This window comes from Pseudopipra pipra, chromosome 2 (genome assembly GCF_036250125.1).
Source record: "Pseudopipra pipra isolate bDixPip1 chromosome 2, bDixPip1.hap1, whole genome shotgun sequence".
Classification (NCBI taxonomy): Eukaryota; Metazoa; Chordata; class Aves; order Passeriformes; family Pipridae; genus Pseudopipra; species Pseudopipra pipra.
The window spans coordinates 4,937,317-4,961,367 of NC_087550.1; the positions used below are offsets into that span (position 1 = coordinate 4,937,317).

General features: G+C 37.7%; 1 protein-coding gene across 7 annotated transcripts in view; it reads left to right on the plus strand.

The window, feature by feature from the left end:
* The window catches only part of DCAF6 (DDB1 and CUL4 associated factor 6), an 82,069-nt gene that overhangs the window by 3,458 nt on the left and 54,560 nt on the right, over nt 1-24,051 (plus strand). For all 7 annotated transcript variants that reach the window (XM_064643567.1, XM_064643565.1, XM_064643566.1 and 4 more), the window contains exons 2-4: nt 12,247-12,308; nt 18,556-18,648; nt 22,123-22,308. In XM_064643567.1, coding sequence (XP_064499637.1) covers nt 12,247-12,308; nt 18,556-18,648; nt 22,123-22,308 — 341 coding nt within the window. The remainder of the gene's footprint in view (nt 1-12,246; nt 12,309-18,555; nt 18,649-22,122; nt 22,309-24,051) is intronic.

Genomic DNA, 24,051 nt, shown 5'->3' on the forward strand with positions numbered 1-24,051 from the left:
GGACTTTTAGGTTCTCATAACAGGGGAAGTGTGCAGTGCCAGCATAATAAAAGGCCTCTACGTGGATTAAATACAGCATATAATGATTTGACTGGAGAAATGGTAGCATGGGTTTCTTGCAGGAAAGAAGGGATCCATAATTTCCCCGAAGTATTTAATGTGATGGTATTATTTATTTGTATTTATTTGCTTTCCTGTGAAGGGTCATGCTGGTGAGCGTGGCTCTGTTTAGCCAGTAGGAACAATGAAGACTTTTCCTTTTCTTTTCCTTTTTTTGTTAGTTTGTTTCGGGGTTTTTGGTTGTTTGTTTGTTTGTTTGTTATTTTTCTTATCTGACATAGCAGGTTATCCAGAGAAAGTCTGCCGGTCTAAAATAGTCTGTAGAGAGGAACTGATGCTGGTTTTTAGCTTGGAGTTGGAAGTTGTGGTGCTTGACAGAATGGAAGCAAATATCAAAATAATCAGTTCTTCCCAATCTGTGATATCCTTGTTCACATGCTATATTCTGAAATCTTCTTTTCTTGTGATGTGAAATTTTTAAGCTTACCAGATATCTTAGAGATAGAGCTGTGATGTCTGAGCTTCCACTCCCCCCTCTTTAAAGATCATTTCATATCTTACTAAGTTTTTATCATCCTGTTATTTAAGATTGGGGAAAGGTTTGAAATGTACAAATTCACTGTAAGAAAACCAGTAGTGAGGTTCATCGAGGTCAAATTTTGTAAAGTTTCAACAGTTCTTACTAAAAAGACAGCTGTGAATACATTATGTAGGTAGGGAGAACTTCCTGGGAACTACTTAGGTTTCAGTAGTTCCCCCTCTTTACAGAGATGAACCTTAGTGAAAGCAAAACTAATTAGAGTTTTAAAGTAAGTTGATTGCTTGGCTCACAGGCAGGGTTGAAAAACAGGAAAAACAGGCAAGAGCAGCTGTTTACATGCATGGACAACTGATTAGTTTTGATATTGACTGTGTCACATTCATTAACATATTAGTTTGTAAAACCAGTAGTGGTTTGTGGAATGTAGATAGAATTTGGTTCTTCCTAAAATATATTACCCTGGATGCTAGAGTGAAATCAGTTCCTTAAAGTGCTGTAAACTTTCATTCTCTCTTTTGCTTTTCTTGAACAAACAAACAAACAAACACAAAGCCCAGCAGAATGGAAACTAGAATGCTGGGGAGAACAACCAGAAAGAGAGGTGCTGTTTTGCCCAGTTTTTGCTCCAGCTATATTTGAACATGTGGCGTCTTGGTCTTTGAAAATAATGCAGAGTAAGAAGGGTTAGACAGCTTTGCTATGATCAGCTTTGTAGCTGGTGCTCTTGCAGACTTGGCAATGGTCACAGTGTATTTAATCAACCTTTCTTCCTTAATTCTTTGCATAATACCTTTGATGTTTAGTTATTTTCAGGTGGACTGTTACATTTCGTATCCTAAACTTCCTGTATTAATTTTCTCTTCCAATATGAGTTAAAAACACTCATCTGTCACAGCTAAGCTCCAGAGGGGGTTTATGTTATTTTTTTTCTTCTACAAGTCTATCAAATTAACTTCTGCTTGAAGAAGGACCATTATAAATTAGCCTGATTGCCTGATTATGAGGACACAAATCTACTGTTTCAATGTAAACAGTGTAACTTCCTGATGTGCATCATTTTCCACTGCACTTCAGTGTGTGCCCAGAAACCAGTTCTGCAGTGATATATTCTGTTGCACACCAAATGGGAAACTGGACTGACTGAAGATTTGGGAAAGATACAGCTCAGCTATATCTTTTTCAGATTTTTTTCATCAGAGATATTTTCTGAATAATAGAAAAAGGCAGAGTCAGAATTGAAATTCACGGTGTAATACATGAATTAGAGGAAAATACATCTGTGAGACATCTTTAACATGCTCGATCTAATTTTGGAAGGAGGCAGGAAACATGAGGAAAGCAGGAAATTTGGTACAGTCATTGGATTTTCACTGGTTGTGTAGAAAAGTTTAAGACATATAAGAGCATTGCAGAAAAGAGATGTTACTTCTTAATTGAAATAAACACAAGAGAGTACAGTGATCAAGTATTGCCTTAAACTGGATATGTTTGGAGTTTTTTCCCTCCCCTGTTAATAAAAGCAAGACTTAGTGACTACAGTCCTTAAAAAATTACAGATGAGCAATTCCAAGAACAATGTGTCATCGGGACCTGTTGATAACAAATTGAATTTGGAGGAGTTTAATAAAGAGACTGTGTCTGAAACGAATTCCCTGATATTATCTCGTTTAAATTGGTACCGAGGAGCAGAAAGACACAATGTGTACATCTCAAACAGCTTTTGGGAAAAAATGTTAGGGCTGATCCCAGCATACAAGATTAATGATTTTTTTTTCCCTCTACTTCAAAGTAAATCACCTCAAATAATAAATACGCCCAGGTTAAATGCTTTAATATCAGTAAAGGAAAATAAAAGCATAGCATAGGAGAATCATCTGGACAAGGCAACAAATCAACACTGGGTGGTTATAATTTGGTACATAGCAGAAAACCAGAAAGAGATGTGAGCTGGGAGGGAGGATTAAGGTTGGATGAGTATTCCTGGTGCCTGAGTGCTGAATACTTAGTTTTAATTTCAGTCTAATCAGCCTTCTGTTATCTTTAGGATTATTTCCCTTGTAGACTAACAGAGCTATGGAGGTGGAGGTGCAGGAGCCAGTTGGACCTGCAAGTAAATTTGGACCTCTAAGTAAATTTGATAGCTTGTTTTGCTATTATCTCGGAAATCTTTGCTTGTAGTTAATATCATTGACCTTTTTTCAGTTACGTCTTTCCTGTGTGTTTTGTGGTTTAATTGATACGGTTTGTGCTACTACTTTTGTCTCCTCAGTGTTGTCCAATTTTGCTAGCTCTGTGACAACATGTTGATGACCATTTTTAGGTATTTTCTTTTCTAAAAAAAAATACATGCAGGATCTGGGATTACTCGGTGCCTTCTGTCACTCTGCCCTGAATAAAGAGAATAAATTCCAGTGTTTGTTTTTAGGATGCTGGGGATTGATAAGAGTACAGTTTCTGTTTTTTGTGTACTAACATCAATTTGTAAAAAACTGTAGACCCTTACAGATCACATTTTTGTATTCTTCAGTGGCACTAGTTTGCAGAAACTTGGTTTTGGGGTTTTGTTTTTTCCTTTTTTTTTTTTTTTTAATACTACTGTGTAGATCAGATATTGTTATCAATTAACTTATTGAGTTTTGATGTTTTAGTTTAATAAATGACCAACATTTTTGCTGCTGTTGTATTTTGACATATGACAACAGCATTAATGGAAGGTGGATTTCTGGCTTTGCATTCAGCTGGAAGGAAATGATCAAAAATTGGTACAGCTGTTTGAGATTGCTGTTTTCCGTCCCTCAAAAATTCAAGAGGCATTTTATGTTTTTGCAGTTTTGCTTGAAATGGGCTGAAGTACACAAATGTACTTGTGCTTTTTGATTTTAAGGGATTAACCTTACGTGTAATGTCTGTGCACTGAACATTAATCATGTGTGTTAGTGGCTGCCAAGAAGTGTGAGTGTGTTGTAGGCCTTGCATGTATAATTATTATATTTGAATTAGTCTCAGGATGCAAATGTATTTGCTTTATATTCTTTGGAGCCTCAGTGTTCTCATACAAACAGCTGGAAACTGCAGAGGTTTGTGTGCACTTCAAACATATTTTCATTTTTGATTGCAAAATTTCATTGAATTTACATTGTGTGCTATTAAAGACAATCTTTGTACCAGGAATGTGCTTGCTTTGTAAAAGCTGCCTGTGTCTTGATCCTGAGTGTTTCAGACAGCTCTGTAGTTAAGTTGTACCTTGATCTTCTAATAATGAGCTTTGGTTACATGAAAGCTGTCTCCTGCTGCAAAAACAAGTCGTGTACAACGTGTACTGGATTTGTATTTCAGGATGAGGCAGTGATGTGAGAGATCCTTTAGATCTCTTTCTTTTATTTATTTATTTTAATACCCCCTCCCACCCAGTATCCTTCTTCCAGTTGGATTGCTTCCATTAACTGCATTAGGGTAGGCCATTAAACAAATCTGTGTTCGGTCTCTTTTAAGTTGTTGCACTGCAATACTATGAGTTCTTGTGACTTTGCATGTGATTTCTGATCTTCTATCCTTGAATGTCCCCAGAATAGTCTGGTGGGATATAACTGATCATGTATCAAGAACCTGTTGACACTTGAGACTAGTCCTGTCCCAGCAGTAAGGAAAAAGATCAGTCCAGACATAAAGTGGGCCAGCCTTCAAACAAAGGTCGATTTTTCACAGTTTAAGTGCAAGTCTTACTGTTTTCGTGTCTTTGGGGCTTAGTGAGTTGCTGATTCAGACATGTCCCAAATGCTTTAGCGTGTGTTGAATCGTTAAATATTGAATGCGAGTATCGTGAGTCTGATCTGCGTCACATCAGTGAATTTTAATATCCCCCTTTTTCCCTCCTTTTGTTCTTCAAGGATTTGCAGGCTTTCCTCTGGGGAAATGGAATGTGTCATTAATGCTGACTGCTCTCTACTTAGTAGATATCATGAGGCAGATGAGGATCCATCCTTCTCTTCCCTGTGAACTGAATGTGTTCAGAATCATTAGTGACATTTATTCAACACTTACTAAATTATGAACCTTCACTGATATAGAAATTAAAACCTTTATATCTAAAACCAATACAGAAATTAAACCATTAAACCAAACCCACCTCTCTACTTAGGTTACATGGCTTTGTTGTTACTGATATTGTGATGGGTTCCTGTTATTTACCTTTCCCTGGAAATGAGGAAAAATGTGGTTCCTTTTCAATTTCTTTTTATTTTAGAAACACTGTTATGTCCTGAAAACTCTCTTCGGTGGAAAAGGAGTCCCTTGAGTTAAACAATAGGGTTATTTTGTCATCTAGGATGTTTAAGGCAACAAACAGTGTAATTTTTAAGAACAAGGGTGGTTTTTTTTCCTATTTGTTTTTAAATGATCAATGATAATTTAACCTATGTCACAGTGTTAACTTAATAGTCATCTACCAGCAAGACTCAGCTTTCTACTTGACCTCAACTTTTGACATCATCTATCTTCAAACTCTAATCCTGGGCAAATTCCAAATGTTTACACTTGGAATCTTACGGGGTTATGACCCCTATCTGTTGTGGTACCTAAATCTCTATTTATAATTTCTCATGTTCCCCCCAACCCAGCAGTGTGCAGTGCCTGTAGTACTCAGGATTGAATGGTATGTTTAATTAGGTGGGTGTGCAGAATGGTAAATGCTTTAAGTCAGTTCCCTGTGTCCAGGTTCTCGTTTTCACTGGGACACCCTTGTGGGAAAGGCAGGCCCTGCTTGGGTTTTTTTGCTAGAAGACATGTCTCTTTAGATACCTTGGTAAGCTCCTGTATAATCACTTAATCTGTTTAAAAATGAGTATCCAGTGAGCTTAAACAACTTTAAATAGTAGGCTTTTGTTTATCCCAGAACCTTTGTCCAAAATTGGTGTGAGTGGTCCTGGTGGCTGACCGGGAGGATCAGCAGCCTCTCCCGGACACTCGGAGGTAATGGAAGCACTGGCAGCAGCACTGGACACACACCTCTTCAGCCTGGACATGCCTGCTAGGAATGTGCCCCTCTTAAAAGCAGATTCCAGTAATTTTTCCTTCTGCTATGATTTTCCACGCCCCAGGACTCATTTTGTGTGAGAGTTCACAGATGACAGATCCTGGTTCTGCTGTGAGCGGTTCAGACTTTTGTGCTGGGGCAGAACAATCCCCCTGTTCCAGCTTCTTGGAATCATCTTCTCTTGCTGGAAAGTGGAGCTCCTAATTAACCTGAGGTGTTACACAGATAGGTAGTGCTTGAGAACACGTACCTGATGGGTGTTACCCAGTGTTGTAAGGATTGTCTGGGTTACTATGTTGATATCATTTTTATAAGAAAATATTCCACATACATTGCTGTTCCACGTAACAGTTTCAGATGAAGACTTGTCAAAGTCAACAAAAAGAATTTCCAAAAACATGTTGAAACCTACAGTAATGCTCTTTACTCTGACTTGCAACATTCTGCATAATATTCCTTTTTTGCCTTCAGTTAGTGGAAGCCTCCTTTGATTCTTTTGATGAGAAGAAAGCAGGGCTCAAGTGTATTTTTCTTCATCTGATGACTCTTTGGTTTTGTGTTGCCATCTGTTTCAGAATTTCGAGGTGTTTCCTTGGGAGACATATTTTAGTGCTGGTGGAGAAAACAGAAGAAACCTTTTGCATGTGGTTAATCCTGGATCCAGTTAATCACTTGAGCTGTTTCAGATAGTTTTGTGTTGAGAAGTGTAAGGTGGTACGTGTTATCTTTTTGCCTTTGGTTGTCTTTTACATAGATACAGCTTCTCTTTGTTTTGTCACATGAATAATGAATTTTGTCCTCTGCTCTGTAGAAATTAGAAATATTCGTGACATAATGTAAAAATTTCAAGTGCCTTTTATCTCAGTGAGCAGTTTGTATATGATCATTGAACTACTTTAAGGGATCCAGTAAATATCAAAATTGCTGAAAACTAGCATTTTTTTCTCCTGTTGCAAACCCACACCTGTTTTACCTTCTGCTCAGCTGCAATCTGTGGCAGGAACAATACAGAAGAATTTACTATGGGCAGTGTGAGGGGGCAGGAGAGCTGTCAGAATATGGTGTACTTGTGAATGAAATCCACTTAGCACTAGTCAGCACAGCACACTCACCTGACAACTAGTGCTTGGAATGAACAGATAAAATGCCTCCTCTGAGACAGGGAGTTGTACTTTATGCCACATTTTTGTCACTGAGAACACATTAAACAATTGATATTAATACAGTTGGATTTTAAGTGTTGAGTATCTTTCGGGCATGATGAAACATGGTAAATATCAAACAGAAATTAAACACACTGGTGTGTGTAGCTTGTAGCATGTAGTTTTGGAGCCCAATGGGAACTTATATTCAAGAGTGAACACTCTTGATATCTGAAATGTGTTTGCAACTTAATTACAGCCTTTGCCACAAATGCAAACAAATCTTATCTGATGTTACAGCAGAAGCAAACCTAAGCAGGAGTATTTTTCAAAATGCTTTTTAATTACCCTAAAATGTATAAAACATTACTGAGCTGCTTTTTTTTTTTTTTTTTTGTGGGTTTTATTTGAGGTCAAATTTTGTATCAATATATTCACCATGAGCTATTACAGGCTTGCTGGATTGCAATTGAGGGCATAGCATCTGTAGTTTCTGTCTTAGTGTTGAGAGCTGAAGGTTTTGTGTTTCTTAACACATAAAGCTCATTCCTTAAGACTGTCTTAGGATTTGAGTTACCAGCTTGATTAACACCAAGTTGTTTGATGCTGGGTGTTTAGTAGCAAAGCTCTTACGTATTAAAATGGTAAGTCTCTTCTGAGACACTAAAATATCTTGTCTTTTCTCTATAGTGTTCAAACTTTCAGACTGTGTGATGTATCATTAAGAGCAGAGAAAAAATCAGGTTAACCTGTTTTGAACTTAAACCATAGTAAAGTAGGTGTTCATAGTCACTTGAAAGGTATTCTTTTAAACATTGGCAGAGCCAGGATTATAATTTTTTGGCATTTATACAGTAGTACAGAACAATAAAGAAATATAACTCAGGGCCTTGTTCAAAGGACTGGAGGTCACACCGATGGATTTGGTTTCTGGCAGCACTGCTGGTTCACTCTTTCCTTTGATAAATTGCTTCAGTTTCCTGTGTCACAGTTTGAGTGACTATAAAATGGGGCCACAGTCAGCCCATACAGCTGACAAATTATTTTCAGGATTTTAATTCATCTTCAAGAATTTTAACGTACCTCGATGAAAGTTAATTCAGTGCATATTGTGTGTAGTCCTGTTTACTGTGTGGTAGATGGAGAATTCTGGTTGCTGAAAAAACAGCCTGTTGAGGTGTGGATCAGAAGGTATATTGGATAACGATGTAGAGTTTGAGCAAAACAAACTGTATACAGAAGAACTGGACTTGCCATCTTTTTGTGGAGTTGCTTCAGAAACCCGTAAACTCTACCCTGAAAAATCAGGAGTGGTTTTGAAATGCACTTAGAGTGCAAGATAACATGTGCTCTGCATTGGGAACAGATGCTGGCTCCATTTCAGTTTTAAACTAGGGCATTCCAAATGTCACAGCAAGCCAGCGCTGAGGGACTTGGCCTTGGAAAGAGCCAGCTTGATATAAATGAGTGTTCATTTGATAAATGGGATCTATTACTGAATAAGGGTTGTCTTTTAGCGTCTCATGCCACGGTGGTGCTGCTTTGGATCAAAGTGTGGTTGTATTTCTGTAGAGCACAAATGTACTTTAAAGCTAAACCTTCATCGTGAAATGATCTGTACTTCTTCAGTGGGAAATTCTGGAGCACAGTTTTAAATATAAGAAGGTTTTACATGCTCAAAGCATTTAACTTCTCTGCTGTCATCAGTTCTGAAGCAGCTTTGACTCAAAGTTGCTTACAAAAGAAAGGCATGTGTACCTCTGCCAAAATAGCCATGTAGAAAGCACCTGATCAGCGATTCCTGAATGAGGATTGTGACCTAAATGGTGCCATAAGGATGGTGAGCTGGGAATACAAGGGACACTGTGGTATTTTGGTGTTGCTCCCTGAAGCGAGATTAGAGCTGAGAATGCTTCCAAACACCCAAGTTAGGTAATTCTCCAGATGGGAGCAGCAAGGTAGCCTTTGGTTTGACTTTGTGTGGGCAGTGGATGTTTTGTAGCAATAAAGTTACAAGGAAGCAGCTGCAGTTTCTCTTTTGCCCGCTTTTCCATTTTTAAATTCATATTATGAATGACTCAAGGTGGTGCTTCTTTCACAAATAGAACATGGCCTTGGAAATGGTCCTCTAGTCTCTAGATCAATATATACTAAAAAAAAATTACTGTATTGAGGGTTTCACTGTACCTTGAGGCTTCAGCAGTGCATAATGTTTGGTGAAAATGGGTAGATGGATAAAAACTGAAAGTATTATTGATCGTTCTGCTGAGAGTGGTACTGGACCTTGAGGCTTCAGCTGGTGCACAATGTCTAGTGAAAATGGGTGGGTGGAGCATTAGCTTGATAGCTTTCCAAATTTCAGCTTTGTAAACACTTCACAGGGGGCTCATCATTGCCATTTGAAATTTAAGAGGGCTTTGTTTGGTTTGTTTTATCGGATTCTTGTCCGTAGCTTTACCTGAGCAGTTTCAGAGCAAACCCCATGTGTGCTCCACTGTCCAGTGAGATAATCTTGGTGATGACACCTTGATCACTTGATCCCTGTCTTAGAGAGGCCCTATTTGAATATAGGAAACGATATATTGAAACACCCTCACAGAAATAAATGATTCTGTTTCTAGTGGCAGTTCTCAGTTAAGGGGACAGAGAAATAGTTTCTGGCTCTCACAAGAGCCTGCACACAGTATTGGGTGGTGAAAAACCAAAACATGACACAGGTCTTGATGCTGATTTTGAAAGAAAAAAAGTACTCTCTGGGGTTTTGTCAAAGACTGGGGTCTCCTCCATCATCGTAGCTCAAAGGGGAGCCAGGAGGGCTCAGGTATCCATGGGATTAATGGGAATGAGAGTTAAGGATTGTGAAGATTCTCATCACCTGTGAGAGCAGAGTCCTTGGCAGTCCTTTGACTGTTAGAACATCCAACAATAACAGTTGTGATGCACCTGAAGAATAAAACAAAACAACCCAGAAAGGATTGTTGGTTTTTGTTTTTTTTTTACTGCGATAAAAATGGGTCAGTGACAAAAATAATCAAGTGAAAAATACTCTAGTACTTATTGCTGAGCTTTGTTAGCAAACCAGTGAACCTGTGGAAGTCATTGCTGAAGTACAAGGAACACAAATTCACTGACTTTACTCAGCTTTTAACAACAGCAAATGCAGAGGCAATATTTTCTTCAGGTCGGTTTATTAGAGTACTTCAGTTTTTTCTTTCAGAAAAAACCCCACCACTTAGAATCCAGTGGTTCTAGTTTTAAGTGATAAGACAAATTGAAACAATCCATTCAGTTGTCTTATGGTGTTTAGTACTTAATCAAATAGGTTTTTGGAGGCAAAACATTTTAACTGTTTTCTCCCTTGCCCCCTCTTTACTTTAGGGAATAAGGAAACCATAAGTGTTGTAGTTTTGCTTGTATTTAATTCCTTCCTCAAAACAGTATTTAGATAGATAGCGATCAAATGATAAAAAACTAATCACATATATAACAAATAACATGTGCTAGCATGTGCAATCCTAACACATTTTTAGTGTTTTTAAAATGGGCAAGTGTTAAATATATGAGGCACCTTATGTCTGCATCTCAAGTTAAACATTTACTGAAACTTGTATAGGTACAGTGTCCTTATTAAGACCAAAAAATCCTAATCTAACAACGAGAGCAAGTCAGTTCATATCTAATTTTGTCAACAGACTTCTCTAAGGAAATAAAAATTGCAATTGAAGATGGGATTGGAACACAGCTATTGCTTCTCATTTGCTGGTTTAAGTGGTTTGGATTAAGACTAGAGCACACAGTAAGGAGAGAAGAGTCTGTTGCTCTGCTTGTTTTTAAAAATTAATTAGTGATCTTTAGTGTGTGTGCCCAGAGCATTCTGAGCAAGCACACCTCACATCCAGATCTGTGATATGCAGTGCCCAGGAATCACCCACTGCTGTCAAACATTTTGTTCTGCAACTGGAAGTGTGATGGGACTGGCAAACACTGGATTTTTGTGTTGGCCTGTGGAGTATGCCTTTCTTAATGAAGTTGTGCTTCTGGGGGTCATGTCTTACTGTATTTTGCTTTACAGTAGCAGCCCAACAGCAAATTGTTGGGTTTCTGTCATGCAGAGTGGGATACAAGGGTGCAGCAGGTGATATTTCCCACCTCTGTATTCACACTTACTTACAAACAAGTGAAATCAAATTAGCCTGAAAACAGAAATCTTCATTGAAAATACAGAAATTATTCTGTGATTTGTAAAAATAATAGGATTTAACTGAAAGGTGGAAAACCCAACCATTAAGAACCTATGGTCAAATCTGTTCCTTCAGGGGAAAAAGAATGGATAAAGAAAGAATAGTGAACTAGAATCACAGAATGGTTTGGATTGGAAGGGACCTTAAAGATAATCTAATTCCAATCTCCCTGCCATGGGCAGGGACACCTTCCACTATCCCAGGTTGTTCCAAGCCCCATCCCACCTGGTCTGGGACATTTCCAGGAATGGGGCAGCCACAGCTTCTCTGGGCAACCTGTGCCAGGGCCTTCCCACCCTGACAGCCAAGAATTTCTTCCTAATATCTAATCTAAACCTGTTCTCTTGCAGTTTAAAGCCTTTCCCCCTTGTCCTGTCACTACATGCCCTTGTAGTTCTTTTCCTGATTCGGTTGTTCCTTCAAAGGGAGGTCAATTTTGAGTGAATTCCATAGTTTCATATTTGAAAACAATGCAGCCGAGCATAGATCTACAATCTGATATTTTTACCTGGAATTTTGTTCTGACAGTTGTACAGACACAGAGAAAAAAAGTTGGTGATCCTTGAGTTTAAATGGTTTTAGGATTCAAGTAAAAATATCAGGTTCATCAGTATTTCTGAAAGTTCTTTCAAGGGAATATTAGGTTCATTATAACCTGCTTTCATAGAATGGGGGCACTCTGAACTAAATGAAAGCTGTGTGCTTAAACATCTAGTTCAGGAAAAGACCACATTTTTGTCAATATCCTTTATTTTTCCCTCTTCATGTGTTTTGTACAGTGGTGCTTTTAAGTGCAGTGGTAAATCAGTTTCTATATGGGGAATAAGTACATAAATTTCTGGGGGCCTTGCCTTATTCAATATGCATTTATAGATTTCTTGTTTCTCTCACATTATCTTTCCAAAAGTTTCCACTGTATTTTATCCCTTAAGTATATGGGAATGTTACTGGTCCTAAATGTTACTTTTCCAAATACAACGTTAATAACAAAATTGAAGCTGGGTTTTCTCTAGTTGAAGAGGAGATGTAGATTTGCAGGCAATGTTTGGAAGATCACCTTTCAGTTCTTTACTGAAATAACGATACTGTATGAATTGTTTCAAGATTTACATTTATATTCTAGTTCTTTTTTTTTAGGTTTTAAGCTGTGAGTGCTCATTAGCAGGGTCTTAATGACTTCTTCAGTGTTATTGTTTTTAAAAAGTAATTAATTGTTGTTTTTCTTTACAGGGAGAAGAGAATTTATCCAAAGATTAAAACTTGAAGCAACCTTGAATGTGCATGATGGATGTGTAAGTCACGTTAAATTTTGATTTTGTTGCCATGGTAATAGTTCCTTAACTTAAAAATGCAAATACTCTGCATTAAAGCTGAGCAGGACAACTCTGTTTGCTGAGACCTATACCTGAATTCTCTAGGTATTTGTTTCTTAAGCATCTGACACTTTATCTTTGAACCAAAGTATCTGATCCTTGTCTGTGTCTAGCACTGAATGAATTAATACCCAGTGCCAGTAAAACACATTCGTGCCTTTTCAGTTAGGACTCATGTTGAAAGGTATTTTTAGCAGTTTCTTGCTATGCTGATATATTTTGTATTAGTGTTTTGAGTGATTTATTCTCCAAGTCTAAAAAGCAAATGATCAAGTGCTACCTGCTTAGTTAAAGAGACAATGAAAACAAAACCAAGCCTCCCCTGAAAGGCAATACCATAACTTGAAATATTGTTTATTTGAGTACTTAATTATTGAAAGTGGTCCAAATATTTTAAATCATATTCTTTTAAATAAAAGGTTTCACTTAAACTAGGTAGAGGGCAAAGAGGTTGCCATGTTACCTTCCATGAATAGAGCAGAAATTCATGACTCTCTAAGTCTTTGTTGTACAAGATATGTGAAAAGTGAAAGTATGCTATAAAAAAAAAAAAAGAAAATTTAAGGGTAACTTTCATACTTTACCATCTTTATTTCTAAAGCTATTCAAATGTAAGGATTATTTTAGCTTGAGTTGCTTGCACCTGTAGTTTTAAATTAAGGAGTGTTATAATTGCTAACTGACACAGGAGTAGTTTTAAAGGAAAAGTGTTGTTAAGGGATGTTAACAACATCCTTCTTGAGATCAGAAGGCTGATTTGGATGTGCCTATATTTTTGAGAGACTAGAGAGACTGGAGAAGGCAAGGATTAGAATTGCTGTGCATAAAATGTCAGCTACTTCTCCTGTACTGGCTACCACTGTAAGTTTAATGTTCTGGTACAGATGGTATTGACGTAATGAAACAAATGCATTGATTTCTCTTTTTTTTTTTTCTTTCAAGAAATGTTATAAGAATGATGTAAGGTCTCTTCCAACCCAAACCATTCTAGGAATCTATATGTAGAAAGTTATACATCAATTTTTTATATTCAAGATTGTAACAGTGATTTTTTTACTTTACAATTTCTCTTCTGGTAATTTTTCTTCTCCTCAAATACTTAAGATGAAATTTTTCAAGTTTCTTTTCCTGAAATTGATTGGTTTTTTTATTTTTTTTTCTTAGTTGTCTTGTAAAAATAGTATTTTTTTCCTCTAAAAACAAAGGACAGGAAAATAGTGTTGCTTCACTACCTATTAAAAATGGAGTGACTGATCTCTATTTTAATTTACATCTGTTTCATGTAATGGAAATTGCAGATTTGGTGTTGGCTATCTGGTGTTTCTTGGATCTATCTGGTGGATATGTATTTGAAAGCTACTTTTGATTTGATGTCCTGGCTTTTAAAAAATGATTTAACATGTGGCTTAACTTAATTGTTTCCACGGGAGGAAAATGTTTTAATTGCGAACTTACAGCATCATGTGCAGGTGTTTAAAATACTGCTACGGTTTGAAAAAAATGTCTCTAGAAGGTGAATTTGCTCAGAACTCTCCACCTTTAAAGAATGGGGTATTGGGAGTTCTGATGTCCATTACTGTGTGGTCTTTTGTGAGGAATAATCTTGTATGGCCAACAACCACTCAGTGTCATTTCTTACTATTTGCTTAAAAAACATCCGTGAAATAAAAGTCAGTGATATTACAATGCTCTTACTGATTAAAGTCATTACACAATCAATGGTAATTAGGGTCTTTTATTTTTTTTATTTCCCACAACTGCTGAGTCAGTATGCATTTCAAATGTGGGGAATAAATGCCATATTGTCTTATTAAGGGTGTTCCTGGATTTGGGTTTTTTGGGGTGGTTGGGGTTTTTATGAGGGTTGGATGGCAGGGGTTTGTGGGTTGGTTTTGGTTGCTGTTTGTTTGTTTGGATGGGGTTTTTAGGAACTTTTGCATTGTTCTGTTGGATAAGTTGTGACTTATATTTTCTATATAAAGCACGCTGTATAATTGGACAAGGTGGACAACTTACTTAAGGCAAGGAATTTTTTTACTAATTGAGGATAAAAGTAAAGCCCAGATTCCTCCCTGCCAACAAAAGAGAGATCTGATGGGAAACACAACAGTATAGTCACACTCAGGTGGGGATATCTGTGAAGGGACTAGCTGTTGGAATTACTTCAAGTATACTTGCTCTTGTAGCACTAATATTACCACAGCACCTTCTTGTTTGAGGTGTATTTTCATCTTGGAGTTTAGGTACCATTATCTTTGAAACAGTCCAGTTTTCCACTTGGTTTGAAGGCACAGTTCCTAACAGCAGTATGTGAGGTAATTGAATTACTCTACCGATGTCTGCTTGTAACCTTACCATCCTTCCAGGGCATGATTTCCCTCTTTCAACAGGATTCACATTGTCAAATTCAGTGAAGTCATATGTGTGCCTGAAGTTGCCATTTTCTAAGCTCTAAAGGGAGCTTAAGGTGATGAGGGAACATATGGAGTTACGTGAGCTGTTTTCTTCATTAAGTAATTAAATCCAAAGGAGAAACATTAAAAGCCAATCAATTTGGACCACCAACAATGAAGCCTGAGGAAAGTAGAGGATAAAGCAACTCTGAACCATATTGAATTGCATTTAAAATATGGCTTATTTTCTTCCTGTTTTGGCCCTTTGAAAGCTGAGGAAGGTAGAGATGCAGAATGTAGATGGAGCCTTTGACATGATCAAATACTACATTTTTAAAGTAAAGAGGATTACCTGGAAGAATAATTTTTCATTTCTTTGTATAGACATTTAGATCAGTAGCAAACAAGCATTCTTTGTGGCACACATCTCCTTCAGGATGGCACGTGGGAGCAGGTCATTTTTAGATGTAGTCCTCAAAGCTGTGCTTGAATTAGTACAGGAAGTTTGTGTATTGTTAGAATGTGCAGTTTTTACCTTGTCCTCCACAGATGAAAAGCACTGCCTTTTCCACCCCTTTCCCTGCTTGGGAGATCTTCCTGGTATTCTGAATATCTACAGTCATTTTTATTTCCTTTCCTCTATTTCTTGTATTCTGTTAATTCATCCTGTTCACAAAAGAGTTGATTCTCCTGCCACTTGGCACAGAAGTGAGGACTTTGCTTTTCCAGTTTTTTTAAGATTGGCTGCACTGCCTCCTGCATTGTCTTTGATAGTAAATTTGTATTTGATTAATTGACTAATGAATCAAAAGTGCCCAGTGCAAGGCTAGATGAGTGACAAATTAAATTATATACAATTAATAACGTGGAATACTTAATAGAAAAAAGCTAATTACACACACTTTGACTTTTCTTACCTTGTTAGTAACTGTCTGCCATTTGTGATTAATCTCTCCTTTCTTTTGGCTCTAACACCTTTTCCCAAGAATTCCAAACCCTTGGTGGAGTAACTGTTACATTATGCTTTTAGTTGGGTGTTAAGTGACTGTGAAGGCAGCACATATGTAGCTTTTCTACAGGGTTTTGAAACACAGACCAATTTTCTAGCTAGTCCTCATTTTAGAGGATATTTTAAAAGTGGGTTTGCTACCAGTGGAACGAGATGAGAACTTTTATTTATCTGCTTTTATTGAGCATCTCTTTTTAGTGATCCTTGTGCCATTTTATTTGGGTTATTCAGAGCTGGTCAATAGGTTGTCCTGAGCACTGTGTATATTGACTGATCACTTATTGGAAAGTCAGTGTTGTCTGGAAAAAAAGATCAAGCTTATCCCACTGAGAGCCTTTGTTATTTTTTGGCTTATTTATGGACAGCAATATCGAGAAGGTGACTGGGTACAGAATAAAAAACCTGTTTAGTTATAGACCTCTAGTACACATCTGGTCATGTCATCTCACTTCAAGATTTTTTTTGAACCAACTTTGGCCTGGGTAGAGTGTGTTGAAATTGCTCCACTGAGGCAATCAGTGCAAAGAAATTGGAATTTAAAAGGAGAATGATTGATGTCTTGAGTAGGTTTGTGATGCTACAATTTATATAATCTTGTCTCCCCTTTGCATCTTCCATGCTTTCTCTGCTTTCCTGTCCTTCTGATTTTGATTTTGTACATAAATATACACATCCACCCCCTCAATTTGTTTAATTCCTTTGCTAACTCTTCTTTCTCACATCGTGTTTTTAATTCTTTTTGGTAGCTTCCTCGTTTTTTTCAGTATTTTGTTTTGGTTTCTATTCCTGTATTCCTATATTAGCATTTTGGTTTCTTTAGGGCAATGATAACATTTTTCTGCCTGAAGGGAAATGTAGATGAAAACAAACAGTCTTGGGTTTAGTGCTTGCTCTAGCTGTAGTAGTGCTATGTTTGACAACATTTTCAGAGCACAGTCGCTGTCAGGACAGGTTATTTCAATGGCAGATGGTTCTGGGGGCTGGTTGAATGAATGGTTCTTGGTGATTGACAGCCAGAGTTCTAAGATCATAAAAGTGGCCATGCAAGGTCACACCAATGCTCAGTTGAGCCCAATAACTTGGCCCTGAGAGTGGCCAGTACGTATTTTTGAAGAAAGTTGAGACAGGGGAAGCAGACAGTGCTTGATGGGTATTTTAGAGAACACATCAGACTTTAATGGATAGATGGAAGTACAGACAGTGCATGCTTGTTTCTGATAATTTTTCATTTTTCTTTGATAAATATGTATATTCTTCCACTTCTGATGTTTAGAACCTTCCATGACAATGATTTCCAGTTTCATTAAAATGCCAAGTGTGTCATGTGATGGTTTAATTTAAGGCCTTCCATTCCTATACTGTAAAGATCCACAGAAAATTATTTCTTACTTTTTCCCTGTCAGTCAGGATTTCATAAGCATCAGGGTAGTACAAATTATTTTGTTCTTGCAATAAAAGTTGTTAGATATCTCTGAGCACCCTGGTAACTCTTCGTCACAATTTCTCTTTTCGAATGGGCACTAAATAGAGAAGGAGAATATGGGAGCAGGACATGAACCAAAACTGAATAGTGTGGAAGACATGGAATTGCCATGCATGGATGTATACTCTGACAGAATAGTGTTTGCTTTTGTGTGCATTGCCTAATGAGTCCTAGCAATATTTGACTGCTGCTGAGAGCTAACTCTTGTAACACAAAGGTCTCTCCTAAAGTTCCTAGACTTGAGTGTATCAAGGTGTTCTCCATATGATCCGCCTGAAACACCTAACTCTGATTGTGCAACTAACCCCAACTAAGCTTGCAATCAAAGCAGTAACTAAAATGGGTGTATTTATTTTAAACAAAAATTGGTTTTGTTTTTTGGGGGGCTCAGAATGAAACATTTGAATTAAAAAAAAACAAACTAGCAAAACCAAAAAGAAAAGGATTTAGAACAAAGTTCTTTTTTATTAATTTTATAATCCATTCTGATTCATCATACTAAGGCAGTTGTTCTGCCAACAGAATATAGCCAGCAGAAAATGATGATGGCTGCAGTTTGGCACTTGAAGGTATTTTAGAGGCTACTTGAAATAATAATGGTCATGCATGCAGTCCTTGGTGCTTGTGCATGAGCTGCTGCTTGGAGGATACTTTTTGAGCTTCCTGGACTTTGAGTGCTTTCACAGCTTTATTTCAGTGACACCTTATAAAGCACAGGCTTGTGAAAAGGAGAATTGATAAGGAAATATATTGTAAAGCTCTTCCAATAAGATTCTGTACCTCCCTGTAGGATTCTTCTTTCCCAGCATACTCTTACTTTTCCAAAGGGATCTGGGATGGATGCTGCTTTTCCCTGAGAAAGTGTGGTCAGTGAAAAGTGCACAAAGCAATGGATGGTCAGAATTTGGATATGGTGAAGCCACAATAAAGATTGTGATGCCCTCCAGATCAAATTTGGAGAACTCTATGGAGTAGATTTGGTACATTAAAGCACCTGAATGTGTAAAATTGTGGCTACTGAGGCCCTTGTGGGAAGGCTTAATTTACCTGATGAACTCTTGAGAAGCAGAGGGAGTAATTGAGATGCCTTATCAATTTGTTTTAAAAACACAGATTTTTTTTTTAATTTTTCTTTTTTTTGGTGCTAGCTACTTAGAAATGACATCATTTCATTTGAATTTCTTAACTCCTATTTCTGTAGTGTTGGGTGAATATAGATGTTTTAATACAGGGAAAATTGAATTGCTCTAAGTCTAAACAAGTTTTTTTTAATTCATGCAGGTGAATACAATTTGTTGGAACGACACAGGAGAATATATTTTATCTGGCTCAGATGACACCAACCTGGTAATTAGTAATCCCTACAGCAGAAAGGTAGGTTTGTTTCTGGATACTTGCTAATTTTAAAATAAAGTGTAAGTTATTATTTTTCAACATATTACAGTTCTTTTTCAATATATTGGTTTTCAGATATTAATTATCATCTGACAGAGATAATATCATGCACTTCACAGTGTTTATAAATGGGAATAGAACCCCACAGTGCTTTAAAACCTTAGTATTCTAATCCCTTGCGACATAGGTATTATCCCATTTTACGGTACGTGGTCTGGCACAAAGGGAACATGGTCTCACAACAGATTAGTGTCAGGACTAGAAATAGGATTCAGTAATTCCTGTGAAATCTTATCGTCAGATAAATCGTTTTCCTTTCACTTTCGTTTTAAAATATTGTGCTGGCCTTTGCTCTGTGTCATGTACTGAGTTGGTGGCGTTGAGGCGTCAATCTTGGTTCAAATGGTTCACTGCCACTTGAAATTACATTGCCTTGTGTGTACCTGTGTGTGGATGCAGCAGAATTTGTACTGCTACAAGGGAAGGAGGTTTGTGAAGCAGAAGGTGCTGTAGAGGTCTCTGCCTTTCCACTCTCCTCTCACGGGGGTTACGATGCAGTTGGATGGTTTCCAGAAATGCCAGCTGGCATCCATCAGGTAGTAGCAGTGTCCCACACTTGGCTCTTTAAGGAACTGCTGTAGTTTGATGGAACAGATGCTCTGAACTCTCTGTCCTCTCGTGCTCGCTCAGAGGCTGAGAACTAAACCCTGAAGACGTGATAAAAAAATTAAATGTGGTGAGAGAGCCAAAACGTGTGGCTGTGATGGTGGAAGAGAGTTTGAGTAGAAGGTGATATTTTGCTTTCCTGAAGAGTTTTGGAGGGAAAATTATAGTGATTTGGAGAGTTACCTGTGCCTATAGATAAGGCCATTTTCCTCACTTCCCCAAATGAATCCATACCTTTCAAACTTCATCTCTTCCTTTCAACTCTTGGTGTCAGTCCGACAAAGTTCAGATCAGTGTCATTAGACTCGGATTTCTCTTGGCCTGGGAGTTCAGCTGAAGAAGAAAAGGTGTCTAAGACAGCTGTGAAGTAGATGATGGATATATTCCAAAGTGAGTGGTGTTGGAGAGATTTGCAGAGTAAGAATTTTTTGTGCAAGTAAAGGATGTTCAATATTACTTATTGTTCAGGGTTTATTTTAATAACCTACTATCAGGTAGTTGCTACATTATTATCTTACTATATAATTATTGCATTAAAATATTGTATTGTTTTAATAGATGCAGCAATTAAAGCTTTATGCTTTCATGGGACAATTTTGGGTTTTTTTCTCCATTGTGTACTACTGCTTTACTTAAGCCTAATAAGAAATATAGGAGATGTCTTGTTTTCTTATTTTTTACAGTTAGCTGAGTTATTTATTTTACATAACTTCAGAGGAGGAGATAGATTTTTTTTTTTTTTTAATTACTATTAGTTTTTCCCCCCAATACATGCAAATGCAATTATAAAACAGCAGGTACTAGCAAGAAGACTTAATAATCAGTTTTGTTCCTGAAATATCTAGACATGGGATTTTTAATGACTGTTAGAGCTGTGTTAGCTGATTTTCTCTGGCTTGAATAACAGAATCAATACAGGAAAAGGGAGCAAATTGGTATTGGTATTAGAACTGTGGTGTAATCTGTCATCTTGGCAAATACCCTTATCACCATATTTTCTGTTATGAACTAGCTAGAGCAGCAAAAATAGATTTCAGCCATCAATGCAGTGTCCTGTGTTACAAAAATATCTAATTCAATAAGGAAGCATTTCACAGAATGGGTGAGGCTGGAAGGGACCACGGTGGGTCACCTGGTCCCACCTCCCTGCTCCAACGGGGTCATCCCAGAGCACAGGGCACAGGGTTGTGTCCAGGCACTTCTTGGGGATCTCCAGCAAGGGAGACTCCACACCCTCTCTGGGCAACCTGTTCCAGTGCTGGGTCACTGCACAGCAAGGAAGTTCTTCATGTCCAGGTGGAACTTCCTGGGCATCAGTTCCTGCCCGTTCCTCTTGTGCCATTGCTGGGCCCCCTGAGCAGAGCCTGGTCCATCCCCTGCCCCCTCCCTGCAGCCCCTGACAGACAGGGATGAGGTTCCCTCTCAGTTGTCTCTTCTTGAGGCTGAAGGGGCCCAGCTCCCTCAGCCTTTCCTCATGAGAGAGTTGCTTCAGTCCCTTTATCATCTTTGTCAGGACAAAAATATTTATTTCATGGTAGCAACAGTGTGAAATCAGAGGTGGGATTGACTCCTGACATCTTTAGCTGTCATCTGAACTAGGATACCCTATGGACTTCTTGTTCTGAGTTGCTCTGATACAGAGTTCCTAATTTCTGTTGAATATGTGTTTTTTAAATGTTTTCAGTAAAATACAGAGATCTGAACAAACCTTTATTAATGGATTATATTTCCTGAGTTTGATAATTATTTTTTTATTTTTAACACTAAACCATGTGTACCATTCAGAATATGCAGATACACTGTTAATGTTTCTTTGTGTGAATTATTTAAAAGGTGGGAAATAGCACTTCTGAAATGTTAGGCATGAGCTATTACTAACAGAACAACTTCATTTGCATAATGTTTTCTTTGATTAAGTTAATTGAGTGGAAATTTGGAAGTAATTTTCATACTGTAAACAACTTGGGAAGTATTTTTTTCCCTAATAGAAGTGGTGAAAAATGCAGTTTGGTTTAAGTGCTGCAGCTGGGGGAAATAAGGTAAGAATAGAACGTTCACTAGTGCACAGGAAAGCATATGGAGGGTTTTTTCAGTTTTGATAGTCTAATAAGAAGTACGTTAGGAAGTATAAAGGGTTACCACAAAGTGTTTAAAATCAGCTGTGATGGTGAAGTAAATCATGTGCTTCTCTGCTTGTACTGTAGATGAAAGACATTCACTGTGACCAAGTCTTGGTTATTGCCCTTTAATCATGTTCTTAAATGTTTATTTATTTATGGCTGGTTTCAAAACATCCTTCCCTGTAAACTTCAGTTCTTCTTTTTAGAGTGAGTTTATTTTATGAGTAACATCAATTTTTAAAGGCTATAGAGTTGGCTTGAATTACAATGCTTTATTCTTCTTGACCTACAATATTCCAGGTCTTCTAAATCTCTGCTCATGGCCTGTTGGCTGCACCATCACCCTGGACTAACGTTTCACTTGGAGACACCTGATGTGATATATAACAAGCACTGTAAAAACAAAAGGTTGCATTCCAGTCCTTTTATTTTGCAGACAACTTCGTGCAAGTGCCTAAGTGAATGTCTCTTGTGGAACCACTTTGTTCTTGGAAGAAATTCAGCGTAAAAACAGTTTCTCTGCTCTGTTGCATTGCGCTGCAGGTCACTGGCAGCCTGTGCATAACTCATGTTTCAAAGTACCACACTCTGTGTTATTGTCCCATTCTGTATTTGCTCAGAAAACATCAGCCTGGTACAACCTTCCTTTTTTTTCTTCCTCCCTCAGGTTTTAACGACGATTCGCTCAGGACACAGGGCCAATATTTTCAGCGCAAAGTTCTTGCCGTGCACAAATGACAAACAGATTGTATCCTGCTCTGGAGATGGAGTCATTTTTTACACCAATGTTGAACAAGATGCAGAGACCAACAGGCAATGCCAGTACACCTGCCACTACGGAACCACCTATGAGGTACCTCACACGAGTATAGGATCATTTAAATGGGGAAAATACATATTTTCTTGCACTGTTGCCCAAGATTCTAACCAGAGCACTGAAAATTTTATTTCAGTGAGAATTATAGAACTTTTCTTCTATCTTTTTTGAGGGTTTTTGTTTTTCCTTTTTTTTCTTTTTTTTTCTCTTAGAGTAGGCTTTAACAAAGAAATGTACTGTCTAAATTAAATTGAGGACTTTCCAGTTGTTAAGACACCCCTTTTTTTTGCAAATATGAATCCACCTTCACTGAATGAATGTGCTGCAGAGCAAAACCGATTTAAATTGTGTTGTGAATTTCTTCCTGAAGTAAGCTGGGAGGTGGGAGCAATGGCTGTTTGCATTTTTATTTTTATTTTTATTCTTCCCCTCGTGCCCTCCCTCTTCTCTCCCCCCCAAACTTTTCAACAGTTTAATGCCTTTTTCACAACTTAAATCCTTCTAAGAAATGCTTATTTCAGCATGTGTGAACAGCTTAGTCTGAAAACTGTGTTTACAGTTTTAGATAATTTTTCTATTGTGTATTGTAGTTAACTCTTTAGCTGTAAGTTTAATGACAGTGTTTTCAATCCTCCCTTGGAAGTTTGGTTCATATAAACTAGGCAAGTGAAGGAGCAAAGTGTTAGTTAGCTTAGGAAGATAATAAGATTTATTGATTTATTTTTTTTTTAAATAATTGATCTATATATTTTTTACAAGTAGCAAAATGTACTGCTTGTAAAACTTAGTGTGGTGAAAATAGTAAAAAATACTGCTATTTTTTTCTTAGGTTATAAATGTTCCCCTTTTTTAATTATTTATTTGTTTGGGGTTTTTTAATACTTCCACAGTATACACACAGGGGGAAAATAATCCCAAATCCATCTCTTTTTTAACTATTTAGCTCAGATTTCATAGCAAGTTGTTAGATCTCTTTCTTTGCATGTTAAGGGAACAAAATATTTTCAAATCTCTGCTAAAAACAATTGGAGTGTATGAAAAAAGAAAGTGTCTGAGGTACTGCCATAATTAATTTTTGATCATGTAGTAAAAGTATCTTTATGGTTGTAATTACACATGTTCCACTAATGTCTTTTGTCAAAACACATCCTGTCTGCAGGGTCACTTTTCAGGTCAGTCGAGTGAACCCTGTGATATTTCCTCTGTTTCTGGGATTTGTGGTTTGGTTTGGTTTTTTCCCTGGGTTTAATACAAGACTGGGTATTTTCAGTTTTGCAAAATGCGATTCCGGATCCCAGGCTCGCGTCGCCTGCTGTTATTTTTGAGGGTTTTTTTTGATTGAGAAACTCCTGTTTCCTTTGAACATCATCAGTTCTCAGGGCCCCCAGCCAGAAGCCTGAAGTGCCTCTGTTCTCTCTGAGGCTGACTATATATAGCAGTCTGTGCTGCTCTGGGAACTGCCCTCGTCGATTGGGTGTTTGAAATAAAAACCTGCCTTTTCACAGCAACATCTGGAGACTGAGATGCTGCTTCCTAAAGCTGAAATGTCCTTGTAGGGGAGGGTGTCTGCCAGGTCATTGTCACTTCCTGAGGAAATCAGAACTGAAAGCAGCTGCCAGTTGTGGTTGTGGGTGAGGAGCAGTAACAGAGACCAGAACTGGCCTGTCACAGGAGATGCAAAGATTGTCTCTTTGCAGGGTGTTGTTTGTCATCAGTGGTGATGGTGTGCACACTGCAAGCTACTGAACCAGATGATAAATACAAATTTTGTGGATACAA